At 38.8% G+C, this 21,648-nt stretch overlaps 2 protein-coding genes across 3 annotated transcripts in view; one reads left to right on the top strand and one right to left on the bottom strand.

The window, feature by feature from the left end:
• Positions 1-21,648, bottom strand: part of GABBR2 (gamma-aminobutyric acid type B receptor subunit 2) — a 488,684-nt gene that overhangs the window by 43,498 nt on the left and 423,538 nt on the right. The window contains exon 14 of the mRNA XM_086740482.1: positions 317-427. Within this exon, the coding sequence (XP_086596608.1) occupies positions 317-427 (111 nt within the window). The remainder of the gene's footprint in view (positions 1-316; positions 428-21,648) is intronic.
• The window catches only part of ABITRAM (actin binding transcription modulator), a 301,888-nt gene that overhangs the window by 234,054 nt on the left and 46,186 nt on the right, over positions 1-21,648 (top strand). The window contains exon 7 of one of the 2 annotated variants that reach the window (XM_086740486.1): positions 7,451-7,541. The exons of the other annotated variant lie outside the window; for it this stretch is intronic. The gene's annotated coding sequence lies outside the window, so the exon portion shown is untranslated. Of the gene's footprint in view, positions 1-7,450; positions 7,542-21,648 lie in introns of those variants that run through there. 2 annotated transcript variants of the gene reach the window in all.

Here is a 21,648-nt window from a genome sequence, read left to right as displayed (position 1 = left end):
AAGGAATGCAGATGATCAGGCTCCTTTATTTACAAAATTGTCTCATTCATAGACCCATCTTTTCACTGTTGACTTTCTTGGTTTGCAGTAATCTATAGTATTCAGCTTAAGTGCTATTAATGTCTTATTTGTTTTATGTATGCATATATTCACATATTACCACCTAACGAATTTTAGAACAGGTCCAATTATAAAAGAAGTATTCAAGGAGGTTTTAACTCACTCCCAGCCATCAGGAAAGCAAGTACAATTCAGTTCATGCCTATCAGTAAACAGAAGCTTGAAGTCAGTGCTGTGCAGAACAAGCTGTGCTTACCATCAGCAGCCCTTTATAAGCGTAGACAATCCCAAGCCAAATTGTCATGTGAGTGTTTTCGCAGTGCTCCAAAATTGGTCGGATGGAGATATCTCTGCCTGCAGGGTCCGGCTGCAAAAATAAAAGTTGAAAAATTTGTATTCGGTATTCATTTGTATTCACACCTCAGAGGTACTTAAGTCTATTCTCATTAGATGAAGAATGTGTAGAATACAGTGGACAGCTTTAAAGTACCTTGTGATGACTGCAGACCCATGAACCTGCAAAGGAATACTGTGAAAACTGAAGATCTGAGGAAATGACTGTAGGGTAGCTGGCACCAGATGAGGTCACCTCTACTGCAAACCAGAAAGGAAATGTCTGGTCACTCTAACACTGTCAGTCACATTTATCAGTTTTAGGACATCTAATTTTTCTGCAAAGCAAACAGCTTGAATATACAGGCATGAAAATAAATGTACTTAAAATCATCCTTCCTTTCACCTGGGGATCTCATGTCACTGGCAAATGGCTGGTTAAACAATGCATGAAACACTGACGGGTTTAAGGTGTTTTTTCATTGATAACCATGAGCTAAATCAAAGACCATTTACTACAGAAACTGCAGCATTAGCTTAGAAGAGAGTATAAAACACCAAAAATCTGGAAAAAAATGTTCTTTAGAGCAAGTGAATGCCGATGCAAAATTTAATACTGCTGGAGGCTTTGTAGCTTTCCACTGAGTTTGAAAAGGAGATTGCATAAAAGTGCAGGATCAAGAGGGCTTGAAGACTATCAGGATTGTTTGTATGAGGGAGAAGTTGTAATTAAGACTCAGAGAAACCTGCAAGAACCACTCCCTACCTGCCTCACCTTTTTCTTTTCTTTTTTTTTTTTTTTTTTAACAGGAGAAAAACCAGTTGACACAAAGAGCAAATGGGTACTAGTTACTATACTGTCTACAACTAGAATATTTTAGGGTCTCGTCAAACTGCTTTTCAATGGTGTACATGGTATAAGAACACAGGGTGCTAAGATTATGGTTTAGTTAGATACCACAGGATACTCCTGTTGGCTATTCTGAGCTGTATGTACCTACAGTTTGTTTTGTTTTACAGAATACACTGAAATACTGAAAGCTATTCTTCCTTTCTACTTTGAAATACCGGATCTGAACTTCAGCTAAACTAAGATCAACCCAGACATAACTTTCTGTTTGTACCAGTGGGCTTTGCAATTTCACTTTTTGATGAATAACACGTGTAAAATATCTCAAGCAGAGGTATAATGATTATTACAGGAGATAAGGAAAAAAAATCACATTTTCACCAACTGAAATGTAGAATTGTATGTGGAAGGACTATAGAGGGATCTGAATAATTTCCTAAAGCTTATCTTTGCTGCCTCTGATTCTGGTATGAATTTTGCTGTGGATTTCAGTAGTCAGAGCATTAATCCGCTGCTCAGTTTCTTCCATCAGTCTTTTTGTATTGCCCCTGAACTCACGCATTGTAAAAAGATAATGTAACAAACAAGGAGGTAGACATGAGGGGACAAAAAAAAAAAAACCAACCCAAACAACCTCATGCTATGCATTGCACAGTCAAAGGATTCACAACACTCTTTGCAAATCCTGCAGTAGGCAAGACATTAACATTTAAAACCTTTTCTTATCCTGGACTTCTATAGAAAGCCTGAACGGGAGAGTAAAGATCTTTGAAAACAGGTGTCCTAAAATAAAGTAAGATAAAAACCAAGAAGGCAATATTAACTCTCCCAGGGAGCTTATGACTCTACTCTAACAGTTGCTGATGGCAAGCTAGCAACCATTAGCTGAAGGATTGAAATGACTGCAAACATTAAGTACCATCACAACATTTAAGATGCTACGGATGTTTGTCTGGGGATCAGTTAAGCTACCTCATTCTCCTTCATCAATGACAAAAACCTAGTGCTAAAACTTAGGTGCACTGAAGGGAAACTACCCTTTCCTGTCAAAGTTACAACCTGCTATGTTCAACATCATTTTTGACTAGTACGAAGTAAAGTTGACATGACAAATCATTCAAATACAGCTCTGAATGTGTGACTGATGTGTGAACAGGGCTGTACTACAGAGACATTTTCCTGAAATTCTAAAATATGCTTGCGTCTGCTATCAAGATATTTGGGTTTTTTTACATCTTTGTGCCAATAGTTGCATCCCTCTTGGTCTGGAATTATGGAGATGACATAAAATTTAAGCCTGTGGTCTTCAGAATGTCTTTTTTTTTTTTTTTTTCCTTCAGACTGGGGAGTCAGCACAGGACTGTCTCTTCATGTCCCCAGCTCTATGTCCTTTCTAACTTGTATTATCTCTACTTTAGTTTTGTACTTTTGTGAAACAGGAAAGTTTTTAAATAACATAGACTTCCACTTGGTGTGATGGATGATGTGATGTGGTTTGTTTCCTTTGTCCCTGGATTGAAACCTCCACTCACACTTAGACTGAAGCATTCCAGCACTTTTAACCAACTATGAGCATTTGGAATTATTCCTTATTTCAAAGAGTATTGCTGAAACACAAACTCCTATTTGGTCAGTGGCAGATTATTTTTTTTATTTCCGTGTGTGGTTATTCTCTAATGCAAATTTGCTTCAAAAGGAGAAAGCATATGTCCATTCATTACTCAAAACTGAGAGACCTGGGCAGAAAAATGATGAAATGGAAAACATAACTTGTTTTCAAATCCTATTAGAGAGAAAGAAGTCCCATTATTTTCTCAGTAGGAAGACTGCCAGATTTTATAAGGCAATGATAGATTAAAAATTATGTTAATTAAATAAAACAGTGTATTCAGATTTTCTATGTGAGATAAGAAAATCTTGTGAAGTGCTTTAGGTGGGGCAGGACAAGAGCGAATACTGATTGTAGCATCAGCAGAAGTGTACATGGGGCAGCACTTCTTTCAAAGCACCTTCCAGATCTGCAAAATGGTAGTATTTTACACAAACATTTGCTGAGGTCTTGTGCATGTGGAGTTAAGCATTGGCAGGTAGCAGTAATTTTACAGTGAACTGATTTTGCTGATTACTTGTCGCTACTGCAAGATGACATTCCTGTTTTACTGCTTTTAATTTGCCATTCTGTTTCTTCACTGATTTTGCATGAATTAACTAATCATAGCAAAAAGCTGGCTTAAAAAAACATATGATATTTTCTGATGTCAAAAGAATTTTTGAAAACTCTACAATTACAGCTGAATGGAGCACTTCACTGACCTCTCTAATCATCCACCATTTGTGCACTTTGTTACCACTTTAGAGAGGATGACAACATAAATGCTACCAGTGATTATATATGTACTGGAAATATGCCCTTTCCTTTTATAGAAAACAATCTCAATGCCCTTCAGATGTCATTCTCCAGAGCCTGAAGACCTCCTATCTTGTGATTAGGCTGAAGCTTTCCTACCTCTTCTGAAACCTAATAAGGTTTCCGACATTGACATCAATTTCTGGAGTGTTTTCAGCAGTTGAACATAAACAGTTTAATCTGTTCACTTCATACAAGACTTGCGTATCATCATCAGTAAAATAATGCTTGTTTTACATGAGATGTGCTATGTCTAGAAAGCAACCCAAACCAGTAAACAGATTACCCACAGAATGCTTGCATCCCCTCTCTGTGCATGTTCAAATTATTAGTAGTCAATTCTGTAATTCTGTTGCCTCTTAATTTCCTCAGCTCTTCAGTCTGCTGGTGGGCTGGCAGATCCTCATCGTAAAAGGTGAGTGATGTCTTAGGTGGGTGCTGCCAGGGGGAGGAGTGAAGCTTAAAACCACCTGGAAGCAGCAGGGAAATGTGCAGGAGGGACCCTGGCAGGGGCAGTGACAGAGACTGCTGAGTGCCTCCCACCTTCCTACCCCTTCTCAGAATAACTGAGCAGCAGCGAGACTCTTGTTCCCTTCACCTATCTACAGATTGCAATGCAAAACCACAGGCTGGGTCTAAGCTGCTTTCCAGAGTAGCTCATGTTAGGGGAGCAGAAAGGCAGCGCTTTGAGTGCATGTGCAGTTTTTGTTGAACAATTATCTCCAACTCCATTAAGGGTCTGGCTCCACTCGAGTAAACAAATGTATGCAGTGGAATGGACAGCTTTTCTTGTCTCAGGCTAAGGTGCGAAGACAGCGAAAACCACCCTGAGGCACCCGTACCTTCTGGGCATGATGTTATTTGATCCATACAAAGGTAGCGCTTATCTCCTTTTCTATCTGTAACTACAGTTCCTTAGTGGCTATTTTACTGGCCAAAATCCCTTTGGAAAAGACCCAGCGCAGTGGGGAGACATTTGTGTGATGATTAATGTACCATTGATTTATTTTGTATCTTTACTGCCATTCCTTCTCTATAGCTCCACATAGGTCTTAAAAGGAGGAAGGGTCTATGTTCCACCAGGCGTTTCATCCAGCAAATGTCTGTGAAGGACAGACTGGGCCACCACACAGTATCCAAAAGTCCTTGATCGTCTTCTTTGTGGTCACCTTTTCAGGTTCTGTTGCCCATACAGCAGATGACCCTTATTTACAGATCAGTGGTGCTGCTGTGTAACACAGCTCGCAAGGCAGACGATCTCAGCCAGCTTTCGAAGAAACTGTGCAGCAGATTTCCAGTGGGACATTTTGCCATTTCTGCAGCTGCAGTTTCATCAGTGGGAAAATCAGATCATTAGGCCTTAGTCTTTTCCAAAGATGGATATGAAACACAAGGTAAATAGTTGCAGCTTCTGTTTACTAGGTTTAAAATAATCTGTGCTGTTCCCATAGTATAGGAAAATACAGGACCATACTCTTCCGGCTTGCTGTTAAAATGGTCTTCATATACCATCCCACTCTCTGTTTTATCTTCCCTTTAAATGGCTTCCATCTAACTGGCATAATGACTGCATGCTATCGCTAGTCTGCAGCATGAATTAGACATATCTGGCATTTTTAATTTGGCACATTTAACAGTCATATGGAGCTCAAATGTGTTTCCTTATCTAAAAACCCAGACTTTGCTAAATTAGAAGATCATCCTTACATCTTTTTAAATTTACTTTTTTTTTTTTTTCAAGGATAATTATAGTTTATACTGTAAATTCTATAAGAAACTACATTTACTTGCACTTTGTAACAAGTCCTCCTCTGTGCTAAACTGCATATCCATATGGAAAGGTGTTCCACAAAAGGGTTTAAACAGTTTTCCCATGCAGAGAGTTTTAGCCAGGCTGATGATAAGAGAATGAGAAGGATCAAAGGCAGTCTAGTTTTAAATTACTTAATAGTTTGAGGATATTTTTAGAGAAAAACAACTGTCTTATGAAAAAGAGATTTTCCAGGAAATGGATCCCATTTGTTTCATATACGTTTTACCTCCATGAATGCAAAATAGCAAATGCAACACTAAGCTGGGGTAGCTCACTTGGAATGTCTTCCAATTAAAATTTTGGTAGGCAACCTTGAATAAAAGCTTGTTTGTCTTTTTTCTTATCTGAGCTTGAGTTCAGATACATTATGAATCACATTGTATGTTATTTAGTGGCTCAGTAGAGTACAAAACTGTTACTGGATTCTTGCAGTCCAGTGACCAATTTAATTTCTCTTCAAGATTAATTGAGAAGTTTGGTCATTTCTGTAATAGCCAAATGATCCAGGACAGTAATTGATTTAAAGACTTTTTCTTCATGTATTTATATTTGATTGTGAGTCATGGGACAATTTGATCACAGAACAGAAAATAAATTTTTAACAGGTGAGCATAGTACTATTTCATATAGTAAGGGCTGTTTTCCAGTATGGGAATGCAGAATTTTGTTAATAGAAGCAAGCTTTCAAGTAAATAACTATCCTTACACCCAGCCATCTCATGACTTCTGCAAGAGAAATGAGAAACATAAATCTTCTGACCTCAGGAGAAGGTAAGGATGAGGTTCTGAGCAACCACAATGTCCATTGCATCCAGTGTGCATACTTGTGCTTGCTCATATAGGTCCCAAGGAGAGAATTACTTTAGACTTGAATTTAGAGTTGGGTTTTTTCAAATTGTTTAAATAATGTTATTTATGTTTGTAAAAACATTTACAGTTCATTACTATGAATATGTAGCTGCAGCAGGACAGTATACTGTGTCAGTTCCCATCTGAAAAGAAAAACTTCTCATAAAGATCAAAAGTTTAGGAATGCTATTTTAATTTTTTTTTCCCATAATCTGAAGTGGAAGACAAAATTTTATTTCTTGAAATAGTTACAACTGCTGCAGCCTCTAATCTGTGAATTTACTTACTTTGTACCAGAACAATGGATTAATGCTCATGGCACTATCAGAAAGGGAGCTGTTACCTCATTTCTGTAGATGAGGAAGAGGAGTCATATGAAGGTTAACCAAATTGCCTAGGAATCTGAGAGGAATCCAGCCTATTGTGCCTTACTTCTTTGAGTTAAAAAAAAGCCTGTCTTTCTGATAACTATGACCAATATAAAAATTCTCACTCCAGTTTTTATTGCTCCAGAGATAGAAGCAGTTTCCTACAGTAAATTTCTAAATAGAAATTAGATTTGTAATTTCTAACATTCTAATTCTAAATTATAATTAGACATTTACTGGGAAAATGTTCAAGAAAATTTTCTCTATTTGAATATTTTTTTTTTTGTTTGGAGAAGGATCAATTTCAATAAACTTAATGACTTGAAATGACATTTAAAAGCAGTTTTGCAATTCTCTACAATGTCCCCCTGCAAAGTTATTTAAAAAGAAAATGTGATTTTTAGATTGTGACTACCTTTTAAAACAGCATTTATTTATATTAATTATAGTGATTAAACATAGAATCATAGAATGGTTAGGGTTGGAAGGGACCTTCAAAGGTCATCTAGTCCAACCCCCCTGCAAGGAGCAGGGACATCCCTGACTAGGTCAGGTTGCTCAGAGCCTCATCCAGCCTGGCCTTGAACGCTTGCAGAGATGGGGCCTCCACCACCTTTCTGGGCAACCTGTTCCAGTGTTCTATAACTCGCATCGTAAAAAATTTTTTCCTAATTTCTAATCTAAATCTACCCCCCTCTATTTTAAAACCATTACCTCTCGTCCTATCGCAACAGGCCCTACTAAACAGCCTTTCCCCATCTTTCTTGTAGGCCCCCTTGAGGTACTGGAAGACTGCTATCAGGTCTCCCCGGAGCCTCCTCTTCTCCAGGCTGAACAGCCCCAACTCTCTCAGCCTGTCCTCATAAGAGAGGTGCTCCAGCCCTTTTATCATCTTCGTGGCCCTCCTCTGGACCTTCTCCAACTGGTCCATGTCCTTCTTGTGTTGGGGGCTCCAGAACTGGACACAGTATTCCAGGTGGGGTCTCACCAGGGCAGAGTAGAGGGGGAGAATCACCTCCCTCGACCTGCTGGCCACGCTTCTCTTGATGCAGCCCAGGATGCGGTTGGCCTTCTGGGCTGCAAGGGCGCATTGCCTGCTCATGTTAAGCTTCTCATCCACCAGCACTCCCAAGTCCTTCTCCTCAGGGCTGCTCTCAATCCATTCCCCGCCCAGCCTGTATTTGTGCCTGGGATTGCCATGACCCAGGTGCAGGACCTTGCACTTGGCCTGGTTGAACTCCATGAGGTTGACACAGGCCCACCTCTCCAGCCTGTCAAGGTCCCTCTGGATGGCATCCCTCCCTTCCAGCGTGTCGACGGCACCACTCAACTTGGTTATAAATAAATTACTGGCATTTCAATTTGAGGCAAAACAAAGAAAAATGGCTCTGTGTTTTGTGAAAGTTTTAGAAGCTTTAAGTTTATCTTCGTTTGTAACAGAGAAGATTCCAGCCACTTCAAATACTCATTAGAATGAGGCTAAGGATTCCTCTTAAGTTCCCAGCGGTTCCACTGTGGTGATGAGTACTGTAGCAATGCAGTATGGCAGTATTATTATAAACTATAACCCCACTGCTTTGGCTCAGGTGGGAACTATGTGGGACAGCAATCAGTCTTGGGTCCCGTGTGACCCTTCTTCCCAAACTCACAGCAGGAGTGGCTTCAGTGGAGTCCTTCAGAGGAGAATTTGCACGGAGCTGCGGTATGAAGTGTTTCAGGATGCAAGGATTCTCACCTAGATATAAACACACACTCCCTGCCTCTGTGACATGAAGTAAAGGGTATCTTTAGATTATCCAGGATGATTAACAGGGTATTTTCTACTTCATTCGTTTTCTTGTCATACCGAAATTCACTTAAGTCAATGGACTGGACTTAGGCATTATCTGGCTTCACAAAACCATCAAAAATCAAACTCTTCCAACAGTTTACATTGTAACTCCTAAAAAATCTTCAGTCTAAGTGGTATTTTAGCACAGCATAGATATGGGACAGTCATTGTGAAACGGCTGGCTAGCTAGAAATCATCACACAATGAAATGACATTTGCTGAAATATCAACATGTATATCCCTATTTTTATCTGGTCACTGTTTTTTCAGTTCTGTTTTCTGAAACATCAAAAGATATATCATACAAGCCAAGGGAAAAAGCCCTAACACATTCTGTGGCTTCAAGGATGTTAATGTAGTTATTTTACATCACTCAGTTTGCTACAAATGCAGGATCCAGGTCTAACTTTGCAAGTGGATGGCAGTGAAGAAAGAAAGAAAGAAAGAAAAAAAGAATATGTGTTAGAGATAACCACTGTAATTCCTAGTACCTCAAAACAATAAGGTCTGGTAATACACTCACCATGACAGTCACACTGTAATACCTTTAAAACAAACCTACTTTCTAGCTCCCCATCTGTCTCTTGTACAAATAATTCCAGAAAGCAGTAAGCATACTGTAAGTTATTGTGATTGAAAGACGATAAAATGCCAGAAGAGCTATTTATAAGCTCTTGTATTCTGAATGTATCCATACATTTACTTGTAAAGAGAATCTCTCAGCAGCATTATTTATAACATCACTTTACTTAATGATTTTTATTTTGCTGTTGTGGTGCTTCATTTTTATTTAAATGAAACAGGTTTTTTTGAGAGCCAAAAGGTTCCCAGAGATTTCTTGTTTTTTTTAATGAACATTAACCCCTAATCCAAGCAGTTTCATTTATTTGCATTAATGTAAAATACGAAATAGATTATACTGAGTAAAGAAACTCCTGTGATCTCTGCCAACAAATGCAGACTAGTAATGAAAGGGAAAAGGCAAAATTCTCTTGTATCATGGAGTGTTTCAAACAACTGTGACTAAGACTTCCCACTTTACACTCAGCGATCTCTTCAGTAGGAATTTTACATCATATTATTTCCTCAGAGAATGTTGCCCCAATTACATATCTAGGGTCTGGATAATGAAACATTTCTGCATATGCACACGGAGACAGCGGGACAAGAGTTACAAAGACTTAATAAAGCATTCTCCGCAGCAGAACATGTGTTTTTCTTTGAAGGGAGGCCAAGATAACGTAAGGTTAGAGGAATGAAGACCTTTGTTACTACCCAAACACTCCTGCACTGCACAGATTCTTCCAGAAATGTGCACTTCTCAGTATTGGTTTCACAAACGAAGGAAGAATATTTTCCCCTCCTTTTCTGTGAAGCTGCCCAGAATCATGGCTGACAAGCTGGACTTGCAGTTTTTTTCTGGTTTTTTTTTTCCTTTCCTAGCTAGATTTCCTGCTCTGCCGCAGGAACGTCAGCCGTTCTTCTGGTGGCTGCAGCAATTCAATACCTCATTGCTTACAGTAATGGAAACAGCGTTAATGCGGAGGTATGGCAAATGCAGAAAGAAGAACAGTAGAGCAAAAATGCAGAGGACAGCCATTGACAAACTGTTAGGGTGGCCTCAACAGGAAACAAGCTAGAGAATCTTTTGGCAGATAATTTGCTAGTGGGTAGGCTTTGAGTTGTAAGGATATGACTTATCGTTCTTTCTGTGGCACTTGGAGAAACAGGATTTAGTGCTTTTCCTGTAAATAAGCCAGATTTGCACCCAAAAGCTAACAGAATCTATCATTGGTTGCTCCTCTCAACATGAGAAACTCTCAGGTCCTCAATTGTGCCCAGCTATTTGGACCAAGAAGGGCAACAAACTCACCTCTGTAATCATCTTCTATTTTCTGTTTAGTGCTATAATTCCCTTGATTTATGGATTCAGACAATATTTATTACTATGCCTATTTGCATTGCAGTGACAAGAATACATGGACAATGTCTTCATGCAGAAAATGAAAAATTCATTCCTTAAGAGGATTTAAAAACATACATTTGAGGTGTGGAAGAAGAGAAAAGCATAAAGTAGGGTTGTATAACATTTTCAGAGTCAAATACCAGTGAAGACCACTGTGCCCCTATGCAGGCACTGACAAACTAATCGTTTCTGTGCTGTGGTAAATAAAAAGGATTACTTCTCAACATGAAGGAAATTTTAATTTCCTCATCTCTTCTTTTATACTCTCCAAAATGGTTAGATGATGGTCCATCTACCCAGTAATGGAGGATTTTGCTGCTATTTTTATGACTGTACTAAGACATAACTCATAAACTGTTGCATTAAGTGGACATCTTTCCTTTGTTTTCAAAGATGTTGAGCAAATTTTTAATTTATAAATGCTAAGACTATCTTAATAAGTAAATTCTCATAATTATATCACAATAGTTGTAGCAGAAGCATTGTTGAGTGCATCTGCTTTGAAGTCTTTCTACAATTAGATAATTCGACTTCCCCATCACAAAAGTTGCTGTGTCTAGAATCACTTTCTTGTTGACAGTCAAATGTAAGGTGCATCTTAATATACATAACTACATGAAAACATTTGTCTCATAAGAATTTCTGAAGATTTCAATTTTTTTCTCCCACCTTGCAACACTAGTAATGTCCCAGATATAAATATTTTTACATACTACCATCCAAAAACTGAATGGATGAATAAATAAATAAAGGTCAGGTCAACAGAAGTATTTTGATTACTTCAAAAGATTTAATTTGTTTTTGACCTTTTAAAACTGTTAACCTTCTTCGATATAACCTAACTCCATTTTGAACAGAAAGGTCATTTTGAATTAAAAAGAGATTTCCTTAGTTAACAAAGGTCAACAAGAACATTTTAGCACTTTTCTACTATATTTTCTACCAAAATAATTCCGCATAGGGAAGACCACTGAAATCACCTTTTTCTTACAAGTATATATATATTATGACTACTCAATGTTTTGTGAGAAAAATATCTCAATACCTAAATTAAGGAATATCATCAGCAGTAAGATTGTAGATCTGTGGTCTTGACAGATTCCTTCTGAAGACTCACACTTGATAGTATAACTGATCTTATATTAGAGCAGTGACACCAGTGAATGAACCACACACCTTTACAATTTTTGCTGGCATAATTACGCCAGCAAAGCCAACAGACTGGAGGTGAGTATAGGTGATTAAAGGTATACAAAGTATGCCTTCATCTTCGGCAGAGTCCTCCTTCATCTGTGAAAGATGTAGTCCTCAGCAAACTAAAATTACTCTTGGAATCTTAAATCACCACCTTTCCTGCCTTAAAGAAGGAATCAGAAACGACGCTTAGGATTCCATAGTTATATTGGGATTACAGCTAAATGAGACCATTTTGATAATTGTCTCATCTTCAGCGAAACACAGGATATAGATTTCCCTGGCATTGACTCCAGTTTGAAACAAAGTGTATCTTTTAGAAAAACATTCAGTGACGGTGAACCTATATAACTCTTGCTGAGTCAATTCTATTGAATAAAAAAAAAAATTTGCCCTCATTTTCCTCTTAATTTCTGAAAGGAATTTAGTGTCAGGTTCCCTTAGCTCTTACTCTGTTTTTTTTTTTTTTTTCCTGATGAATTGAAAGGCTATTTTGTTCCCATGCTAGTATTTACAGATTTTGGCACCGTAAACTCTTCATGTAGTCCTTTGTAAGCTAAATATTGAACTCCTAGTGTTTTTCACTATGAACATGTTTTATCTTTCTGTAACAAGTCTTATTGCTCTTCATGGGACCATCTGACCTGCATGTTTTCTGAATTCTGAAGAGTGGAACGGAGCACACTATGCTGGTCATGGTTGCCCTGGAGTCGTATCCAGGATTAATACCACCATAACACTCAAGGTCAAGTTAGACCAAAGTGTATATATGAAAACACAAATGACAAAAAATCTCTCCATTCTCTTTTGTCTATTCTAAATTAATAGAGAGATGTTATGATTGTTTAAAAGCTATAGAAAAGAAAATAGATAATCTTGAAATCTTATTCACCAAGTATTTCTCCTGATTTCATAGGAATAGTTGACACCAGTAAGAACCAATAATAGTTGCACTAAGCTTAGTGCAACTTGAAAATTACATGCCCCCAAAACACAAAAAGAATAGCAGTGACGGAGATTTTTGATTTTTCCATTACGTCTTTCTTCTACAAATAGCTATTTCAATGTTGCCACTTCTATTGACGTTATTCAGAAAAAAAAGCAGGTAGTCATGGGAATTTTCTCTTTCTCTCAGTTCAGTAAAACTTTTATGCAACATTTTTCTTAAATAATTTATCTTCTTTCAGCATCTGTCAGACCAGATTTCATTTAACACAAGTCTACCACAGATTTTAAATGTTGCAGGTCCTTTGTTCTGGTATACAACAGAAGAATTCTCAGGTGATAAGAAAGCAAGCCAACGTGAAACAAAACCTAGCAAACACAAAATCCATTTCATATTTCCATAGAATTGGTGTTTTTTTAATGTTGTTAAGCTCCATATCATATAGTTGATATTTTTTACTTCTGAAGCATATGTTTGATATATACATAGTAGAATCAGATAAGTCTGAATTATTCTACCTTGCAATTCCTACATCTTCTTGACAAAAGTAGCACATTTGCTTATTTATAAGATTATGTTTCAGTGAATTGTTGTTTTAAAAGATCTGGATGAAAAAAAAATGCTTATTTCCAAACTAAAGAAGTATAGGGAGCATTGATCTATAACCATTCTCCGATGTATTTTCATATTTTTTTTATAATTAAATATGCAGTTTATATCTATAGTTATAGAGTTTTTCTCTTGTCATGTGAACTTTAATTTGTCTTCGTGTATACAAATGCTCTTAACTACAAGCATCTTCCCAGTACAGATGTGTCAGTCATCAGTATAAAAGGATTGTTTCAGGATCCAGTATTGTCAGCAAAGCTTGTAATCTCCACTGGCCTTGAAGAATTCACTAAAGTGGTTATTTCTAAGATGAAGTGCTTCCATCGTCCTCTGAATCTACCCATCCTTTTTTTAAAAAGAGTGTACTTCGGGATTTTATCATTCCTCCTGTTATTTTCTTAGGAATGCCTATCACATAATTTTATTTTAGCAGGTGAGCATGTGTAATTCTTCTAGAGCACTTCTAGAGCTGACATGAAAGCCCTCAAAAACTCTTTCTCTGCACAGCCCTCGACAGCTTACATTTACACCCAAGTTTTCATCTTTGAGATCAAGGCATTGAAAAGAAACAGTAAGTGGATCAGTGCCTTTGTTCTTCCGTACCATTTTTCACTGTTCACTGAAAGACAGGTAGAGGATGAGATAAGCACAGACAGACAGGCAATATCAGCACAAGGGTAGGAAGGTTTCTGTTCAGGAAAAGCAGCAGATTTTTGAACGGTCACAGTGTCAGCTAGGTTTGTCTTGACTTAGCATTCACCTCCTTTGTGGTACCCAACTGCAGCCACTAGCATGTCACACATTTCGGGACAATTATTACACTGTCACCGTAGCCCCTTTAAGGGTGCAGTGTGACAAGTCTCTGTTGTGGTTTTCTTTAGTGAGGGCGGGCCTAAGGTGGTAGCTTCTGTAGGAAACTGCTAGAAGTCGCTCCGCTTTGTTCAGTGGACTTGGCTGGGCCTAGGGAGGACCAAGGCTGAGCCAAGTGGTAGCAGAATGTCCTGTGATAACGCCTCTGCGATAATGTATTTAAGAAGGGGAAAACAGAAAAAAAAAAAAAAAGAAGAGAAGATGTGAAGAAGCTGATCAGGGGCAGAGGCACAGAGGGGGAGACACAGGCCTCATGGGCCTTCCAGGCCTCACCCTCTGGCCTCTTGCCAGGCAGCTGGCTGGGCCCGACTCGGCCTAGCCCTGCTGCAAGAAGTGGAGAGGAGATGAGCTGGATGATGTGAAGAGATTCTGAGAGGCATCTGCCATCCTCTTGTGAAGAACTTTTCTTGTTAGAGGAATGGCTGCAGATGCCAAGGTCAGTTCAGAAGTGAGGGGGAGGAGTAATGCGGCTCCTGGCCAAGATTCCCCTGCAGCCTGTGGTGATGACCATGGTGGAACAGGTTGTCCCCCTGCAGCCCATGGAGGTCCATGGAGGAGCAGAGATGCACCTGCAGTCCGTGGAGGACCCCACATCGGGGGAGGTGGATGCCTGAAGGAGGCTGTGGCCCATGGAGGGCCCGCTGGGACAGCCGTTCTGGAGAGACTGCACCCCGTGGAAGAGATGACCCATGCCGGGGCAGTTTCAGGAAGGACTGTGGCGTATGGGTGGGACCCCACAACAGAGCAGGGGAGGAATGTGAGGAGTTCTTCCCCCGACCATGAAGCAGCGGCGTAAAACAACATGTGATGAATTGACTGCAGCCCCATTCACTCTTCCCCCCTGTGCCACTCGGGGGTGGGGGGGAAGGTAGTAGAGATAATGTTAAGCTTGGGAAGAGGAAGCGGTGAGGGGAGGTTATCTTGTTCTCTGTCTCATTCTCCTGCTGTTTTTGGTAATAAATGAATAGTTTTCCCCAAGTCGAGTCTGTTTTCCCCGTGACGGTAACTTTAAGGATTTTCTCCCTGTCCTTATTTCAAACCTTGAGCCATTTTTCCTTACCTTATCTCTCCCTATTCTCTCGGAGGGTGTGGGGAGTGAGAGAGAGACTGCGTAGTCTGGTCCTGATCGGGGCTGAACTATGACAGTCTCTAGGAGAGGCAGGAGTTTGGACCTTCTGGCACTTTGTACTGAACTGTGTGCTACAGTGCTAGAGGACTTCCTTGGAGCAGGACCAGCCTTAATAGCTGGGTAAGATCAAGCAGCAGCGGTATGGCCCCAAGAAATCTCAACTTTGCTGATGTGTTTTGAGAAGCTAAGCAAAATGCAGCATACTCTGCTACAGAGTTCTCAGTTGATCTTCCCCAAAGTAAACCCACATGGAGGATCTCTGCAGTAGCTATGGCAAGAGCCAAATTACCCAACTTGGCAAAGTTGAACATCTTAGGTCCTCTGCTGGAAGAAGCTTTCCTTACCAACGAGAAGCAGAAGCTGGAGTTTGTGATTTTATTCTAATTGTATTAACAAATTAATTTACTCTTTTGATGAACTTGTGTAAAAGTGATTTTTCTTTTTGAAATGTGTTTGTGGAAGTAAATGTGTATTTCCATGGCAACGAGGCCTGATGCCCCTGCAATCACCTTAACATTACTTTATGCATACATCAGGCATTCAATACAACAAATTAAACAGCAGCAATTATTTGTTAGCAATGAAAACTTCAAATTCTTAGAAGGTGGCTGAAGACTACCTCTGTAGGCTGAATTCACCTCTGTAGGAATCAGAAATTATATTATTATTTTAGGAACAGGAACTCCTATCCAGGCAGAATACAAGTGCAGTGTTTTGATCTTGACTTAAAAACAGTGTGTATCAGCTTGAGAAAAAAATCCATCCAGTGTTCCCATCCAGGGAAGAATGGACAAAGAAAGAGATCTGAGAGTTATTCCCACACTTGTTTATCTTCCATTGAGCAGTGCTAGGATACTAAAGGGATAGACAAATATAAAAATTTGAGTAGACCATGATTTAGCTAACTTGTTAAAACAAGAATTATATATTACATAGAGTGAATAAGCAGCATGATTTGTCTGCGTACAATTTAGGGATTAGATCATCTATTATTCATACAAAAAATTAAAACTACCACCAAAGTAAAGTTGATTCAAAGTACTCATGCTATTATTTTTGCGAAACCCTCCCGAACTCTTACCTTAAGTTTCAGAATATTAGAGTTTTCATGTTTTGATCTGGACTTAGATGAGGTAAACTTTGTAAGATAATTCTGAACCTTAACTTTAACCTTTAATTTTACTCAGAGTTAAAAGTTACATGAACCCACTCCTTACAGACCATTTATGATAGCCTTCCTCAATTAAATAGTACTATATTCCGCAAATAATTCTCACTGTCGTAATTAGGGCAACATGTGGAATTCAGTATAACCCCAAATTAATAAGGATATCTGAATCTAGCATTTCAAAAGCAGATAGTCCACATTACCTAATTTGCATGTTAAATAGAACCTTAGTGCTGTATGAGCAAACTGTCACAATCTGGCCCCATGCATTTAAATTTTTATGGAGGCATATTAACTTCCTATTATTCTTTAAATATTTTTTCCCCAAAGAAATAAAGTCTGTGGGATCTTGATTACTATATCTGCTAATTATGACTAAATAAAATGCTTTAATTTACAATGTACTCTATTCAAACACACTGCTTTCAATTACTGTACCAAATATAACAGTCACAATATGCAACTTGGATTCAATCTAAATGAATGAATCTAAACATTGAGATAGGCATCGTTCACATGTCAATCAAATCAAGCCTGAGGATGAGCGTCTCTTGTGACAAGCAGTAACAGGTTCCTCCAATACAGTATGATCAATATTGGCTATGTAAATATATTCTTTTTAATTAAAAAGTATATTCTCATAATGCAGATATTATAGTTTAATTTCTATTCCCAACATATTTTCACAAATATGACTCCTGATTCTCTCTTCAATGGGCTCTATGTTTGCCAAAATAGTCTCAAAAGAATACAGTAATGTTTAGCTCTATGGTTAAAATAATTTCCTTACGCCATGGGTTACGAAGACAGAGCATGAGGCTTACAGTCTGAAATCAAATCCACCAGGTACCATTTGTTGCTTCTGGATTTTTTGCCAGAATATTTTACTTGGTAGAGAACTAATATAAATACATACCTGAAGTCCCTTAATCAAATACCTGCCTATATGGACACAGCAGTATCTTTACTGACATCTCCCAGAACAGGATGTGGGGTTATTCACACATGGAAATAGCTATCTTCAACCCTTAACATTTCAGCTATTATCTAAATGAAACAATAAAAATAGAAATAATAAATACACAGATGAAGGACTTGACTGAATACTCTTTTTTTTTCCCTTCATCATGGCAGTTATTAACAAATTATGAACACTCATATCTGTACAAAATAACATCTAAAATGGCTGTAAAGGACAGGCAGGTGCAGAGGAATTTATTTTGTGTGTACGGACAGTGGCAAACAAACAAGCTATGATATTACTAAAGCTATCCATTAATGCGACTGTCCAGCAGAGTTAATGTGTCTTTACTAAAGGATGCAAAAAGGTGTATTTTTCTAGCTCTGCAGATAAGTGCAATTCAGAGTATATTATGGCTTTGGATCCAGCAGTCATATCTAAAAATCAATTGCTGGAGTTCATTCTTGTCACCTGGCTGCCAAGGCGGGGTATAAAATGCCTTCCCCAAAGTGAATAGGAATCTTATTTTTCACTTTAGTGTAGTCAAGATTATGCCTGTGATCTTTTGCAATTTTCAAGCTTGATGGCGCTCCTACAATTGCAAGAACTTGAGTCACCATCTGCGGAGGCTCGGCACACCTACTCAAACGAAGTCCAGTGGTCTGAATACCCATAAGTGGATGGGACACATTAGGCACACTTTTGGAGCACACCTTCTGATTTAGTTTCACCAAAAAGGACACGAGTTTTTGTCTTCCTTTCTGACAACCATTCCAGAAGTGCATTCCCAAATCAAAATGCTGATGCAGACAGATAAAAAGTTCCTTGGGGAGGGAAGCCACTTCATGTCATAAGTCAAGATTTGGATTAAACTGAATAACTTGCGTTATCAAATGTATGTGTGTGTATGCGTGTCATATAGTTTCATACAACATTTCTCTATAGGGACTTTATTTTTTTTTTAAAGAGGAAATTGACATTTAAGAAGCTGCAAGTTGAAGATTCAGTTTCTCTTTTAATTTGCATAAGAATGCTGAGCTATAATCTAACAAGAACATCAAAACAGAAAACCAAAATACCTTACAAAAGCTGTCTTTCAAGCATGTAGAGATTCAGAATGCTTCTGTAAATTGCAGTCTTCAGGCTGATTAGCTATTCCCCACGACAGCATCACCACAGACCTGGAGGGGTTTTTTAGCTATACCCTCACTCTAGATCTGTGTCAAATAGTGATAGCATAGTTTCTTGCATGGTAAGCCTGATTTCTGAGGGTAGCTCCTGTGTACCATAATACAAACCACTAGTCATTCTTGGTAGTTCCTTAGAGGCACTGCATCCAAACAGTTATTTTATATCCCTACTCCTTGCAGGGAGGTTGGACTAGATGACCTTTAAAGGTCCCTTCCCACCCAAAACATTCTATGATTCTACGATTTTTGATACTGTGATTTGTGCAGATACACCTGTGCACGTGCAACAAGTCCAGGACTTACCGAAGATGGTCAGGAGAGAAGCCACAATGTGCTGTCTTCTCCTTAGTGCATAGAGCTTACAAAGCCAACATTTTGAGCACCTAATAAAAAGAATGGCCCCCAAGGATTCCTTCTTACTACCAAGAGTGTCTTGTCACGTAACTGGCAATTTTCGGAGTATCATATAAAGTGCATACTTTCAAATCCTCCGTCTATGTCAAATCTCCACTGCACAGAAAATGGGGGTAAGGGAGTGGAATTTAGTCCAGTGTGCTTTCCTGTCTTTTTTTCTTTATACCTACATCTTCTTAAGCACATCTGTAGCTCTATGGACAGACTGTTGGAAGAGTAACACAATATCAGGCTATTCACGTATTCCACCTTCAGGAAACCATGGAATAGCTGAGGTCAAAAGGCATCTCTGGAGATCATCTTGATCCTTCTGCTCCACATAGGGTCAGCTCGGACCAACTGCATACCGTGATCTTCTGTGGTGGTATGCAGGGCCTTTCTAGAAGGGACCTCATATTCAGCTTGTTTGCCCAAAGCTGGCCAAGCTGCAGTGCTGCAAGCAAAGATAAGATAGTTGGTGGCATAATTAGTTCAGGCCCAAGTTTCTGGCTTGTCCTGAAGTTTGGAACAAACTTCAAGTGTGGGCTTTGGTCTGCACTGAGAATGGAACATTGACATGCTAATGGAATATTCCATACGCAGATCCACAGAAAAAAAAATCCCATATCTTATCTTCTGCTTAGTGTTCATGTATACAGCCTTTCCCCTAACGTATGTCCCTCATTCCCAAGATGCTGGAAATACTGAAAATTTATGCACGCTTTACATTTAATTTAAGCATTTCCATAGCAACTGCTAGATTTCAGGATGTTTTCTCCCAAGATACAGTATATATTTTTCTCAGAACAACTTCCCAGGTTGTGTTTAGCCACATTCACATGACTTTCTACAATTCAATTTTCAATGAAAGGTACCATATCATCTACCAGAAGCAAGTATTTTAACAAACATATTGACTTTTACGACTTCTTCTATCTCATTCTGTGTTTAAACAAGTAGTTCTGCATCAAATGGAGGTAACGAAGCCTGATTGCTCAGAATCAGTGTTTTTGATTGATAGATGCAGGGGTTTAACAAGGTCCAAGTCCCAACCAAGATGTTCTTCACTCTTGCAATAAATCCAAGATGTCTCCCCCTCTCTTTCTTTCTCCTTCCGTGTCTTTAAAACAGACAGTCTACAGTCAGGAGAGCCTAAAGGATTGATATGGTTACCGAAAGCCTAATATTCAACCAGCACTCATAACGACAAGATGAGTAAAACAGACATAAGACTGCATGTATGCTGAAGTCTGGAACCAAATTCAAGGGATTTGAGGTCATGTATGGTGGACCTAGCAGTAATGAACTGGCGTCACATACTTCTGTTACACCAGAAGCATGGGTGACCTTGAATCACTTTAAAAAACAACAGAGATTCAAGTAGGAATAAAAACCGCAATACAGGTAAAAAAGGAAACACATATAGAAATAAAGGAAAACAGGGGAGGTATGGGAAAGAAGATCTTCCTTGCAAATTTTCACTTCTTCCTCATCTGCATTTTGACTTTCAAATGTCACTTCTTAAAAGGATTTCACAATTGCAAGCTATTTTTCCCGGTCCTTTGCAGTCACAATAGCACACTTTCATCACGTTTGATTCCTGTCCCAAGGGCACAGCTGGTACAGTGTTCACGTTTTATACTGCTATACCTCCATGAACAGTCAGCATAAAAGACAAATCTAATGGAGAGCAGGCGAATGAAGAATTGAAATTTGCCATCAGGTTACGCACACATTACCGTCATTTTGTGCAAGCAGTAATGACTAAGCCAGGTGGTGAACAATCAGGCTTCCTCTCCTGTCAGGCAGCAACCCGACGCTTTACTTGCCTGATATGTCACACAAACCTGAGCTGCTATGTAAACAGCAATAAATAACAGAGAAGTGGGTGGTGGCACATTTGCACTTGCAACTTGCACATTTCTTCCAGTCCCATCACTTTCATCCTAGGAAGCAAGCAAGGCAGAGATACTCTGAGGATCCTGGCAGGCTCCAGGATATAACCATCAAATAAATAAATTAATTTAACCCTAATGTAATTATCTGCTTTAGATGAAGGGTGATTTTAGCTTTCTGAATTCACTTACAAGATCAAACAGTTATCCTAATAAGTTTATGCTGTTCTAAAGACGATAGTATTCTCAGTGGCCTTGGTACAACTTCAGTGGCTGGAGTGGAGCTGCTATACACTCACATAAATGAGAGCAGCTTTCAGTCAGGCAGCAAGGATTTGATTTCCAATTAAAAAATAAGTCTTCAGAAATAAAGCCTACCATTACAATTAAACTGTTGTAGGACTTACAGTAGGTACCTGTAGCATTTAAATTATGCTCAATTTATGGATAGAAATTTCAATAACAGGTTCAAAATGAAAGCCATTTCCTCTGGTTTCCAGGGCCAATCTGTTGTAAATCGCAGTGTCCTTGGGAGGAGGAACTATAGGTGATGCTCACAGTAAAGACCTAGGATATTAAATGTGACAACATAAAGATCTGCTGTTTATTTTTTTAAACGCGAGTAGGGTAGAGAGGAGGAACAATGCCAGACAGGGATTCATAAAAACTGAGCACTTGGTTAAAGGGATGTGATATTCTCAGGTCCTGATCATGGAAACAGAAATGTCAAGGTACTTGTCCAAGAAACGTGATAAAAACCAGGAGAAAAACTTATAATTTTGCATTCTATATTCTCATAGAAAGAGCCTATCGCTG

The sequence above is a fragment of the Chlamydotis macqueenii genome, chromosome 2, assembly GCF_036417535.1.
Source record: "Chlamydotis macqueenii isolate bChlMac1 chromosome 2, bChlMac1.mat, whole genome shotgun sequence".
NCBI lineage: Eukaryota > Metazoa > Chordata > Aves > Otidiformes > Otididae > Chlamydotis > Chlamydotis macqueenii.
This window is presented reverse-complemented; position numbering and strand designations above follow the sequence as displayed.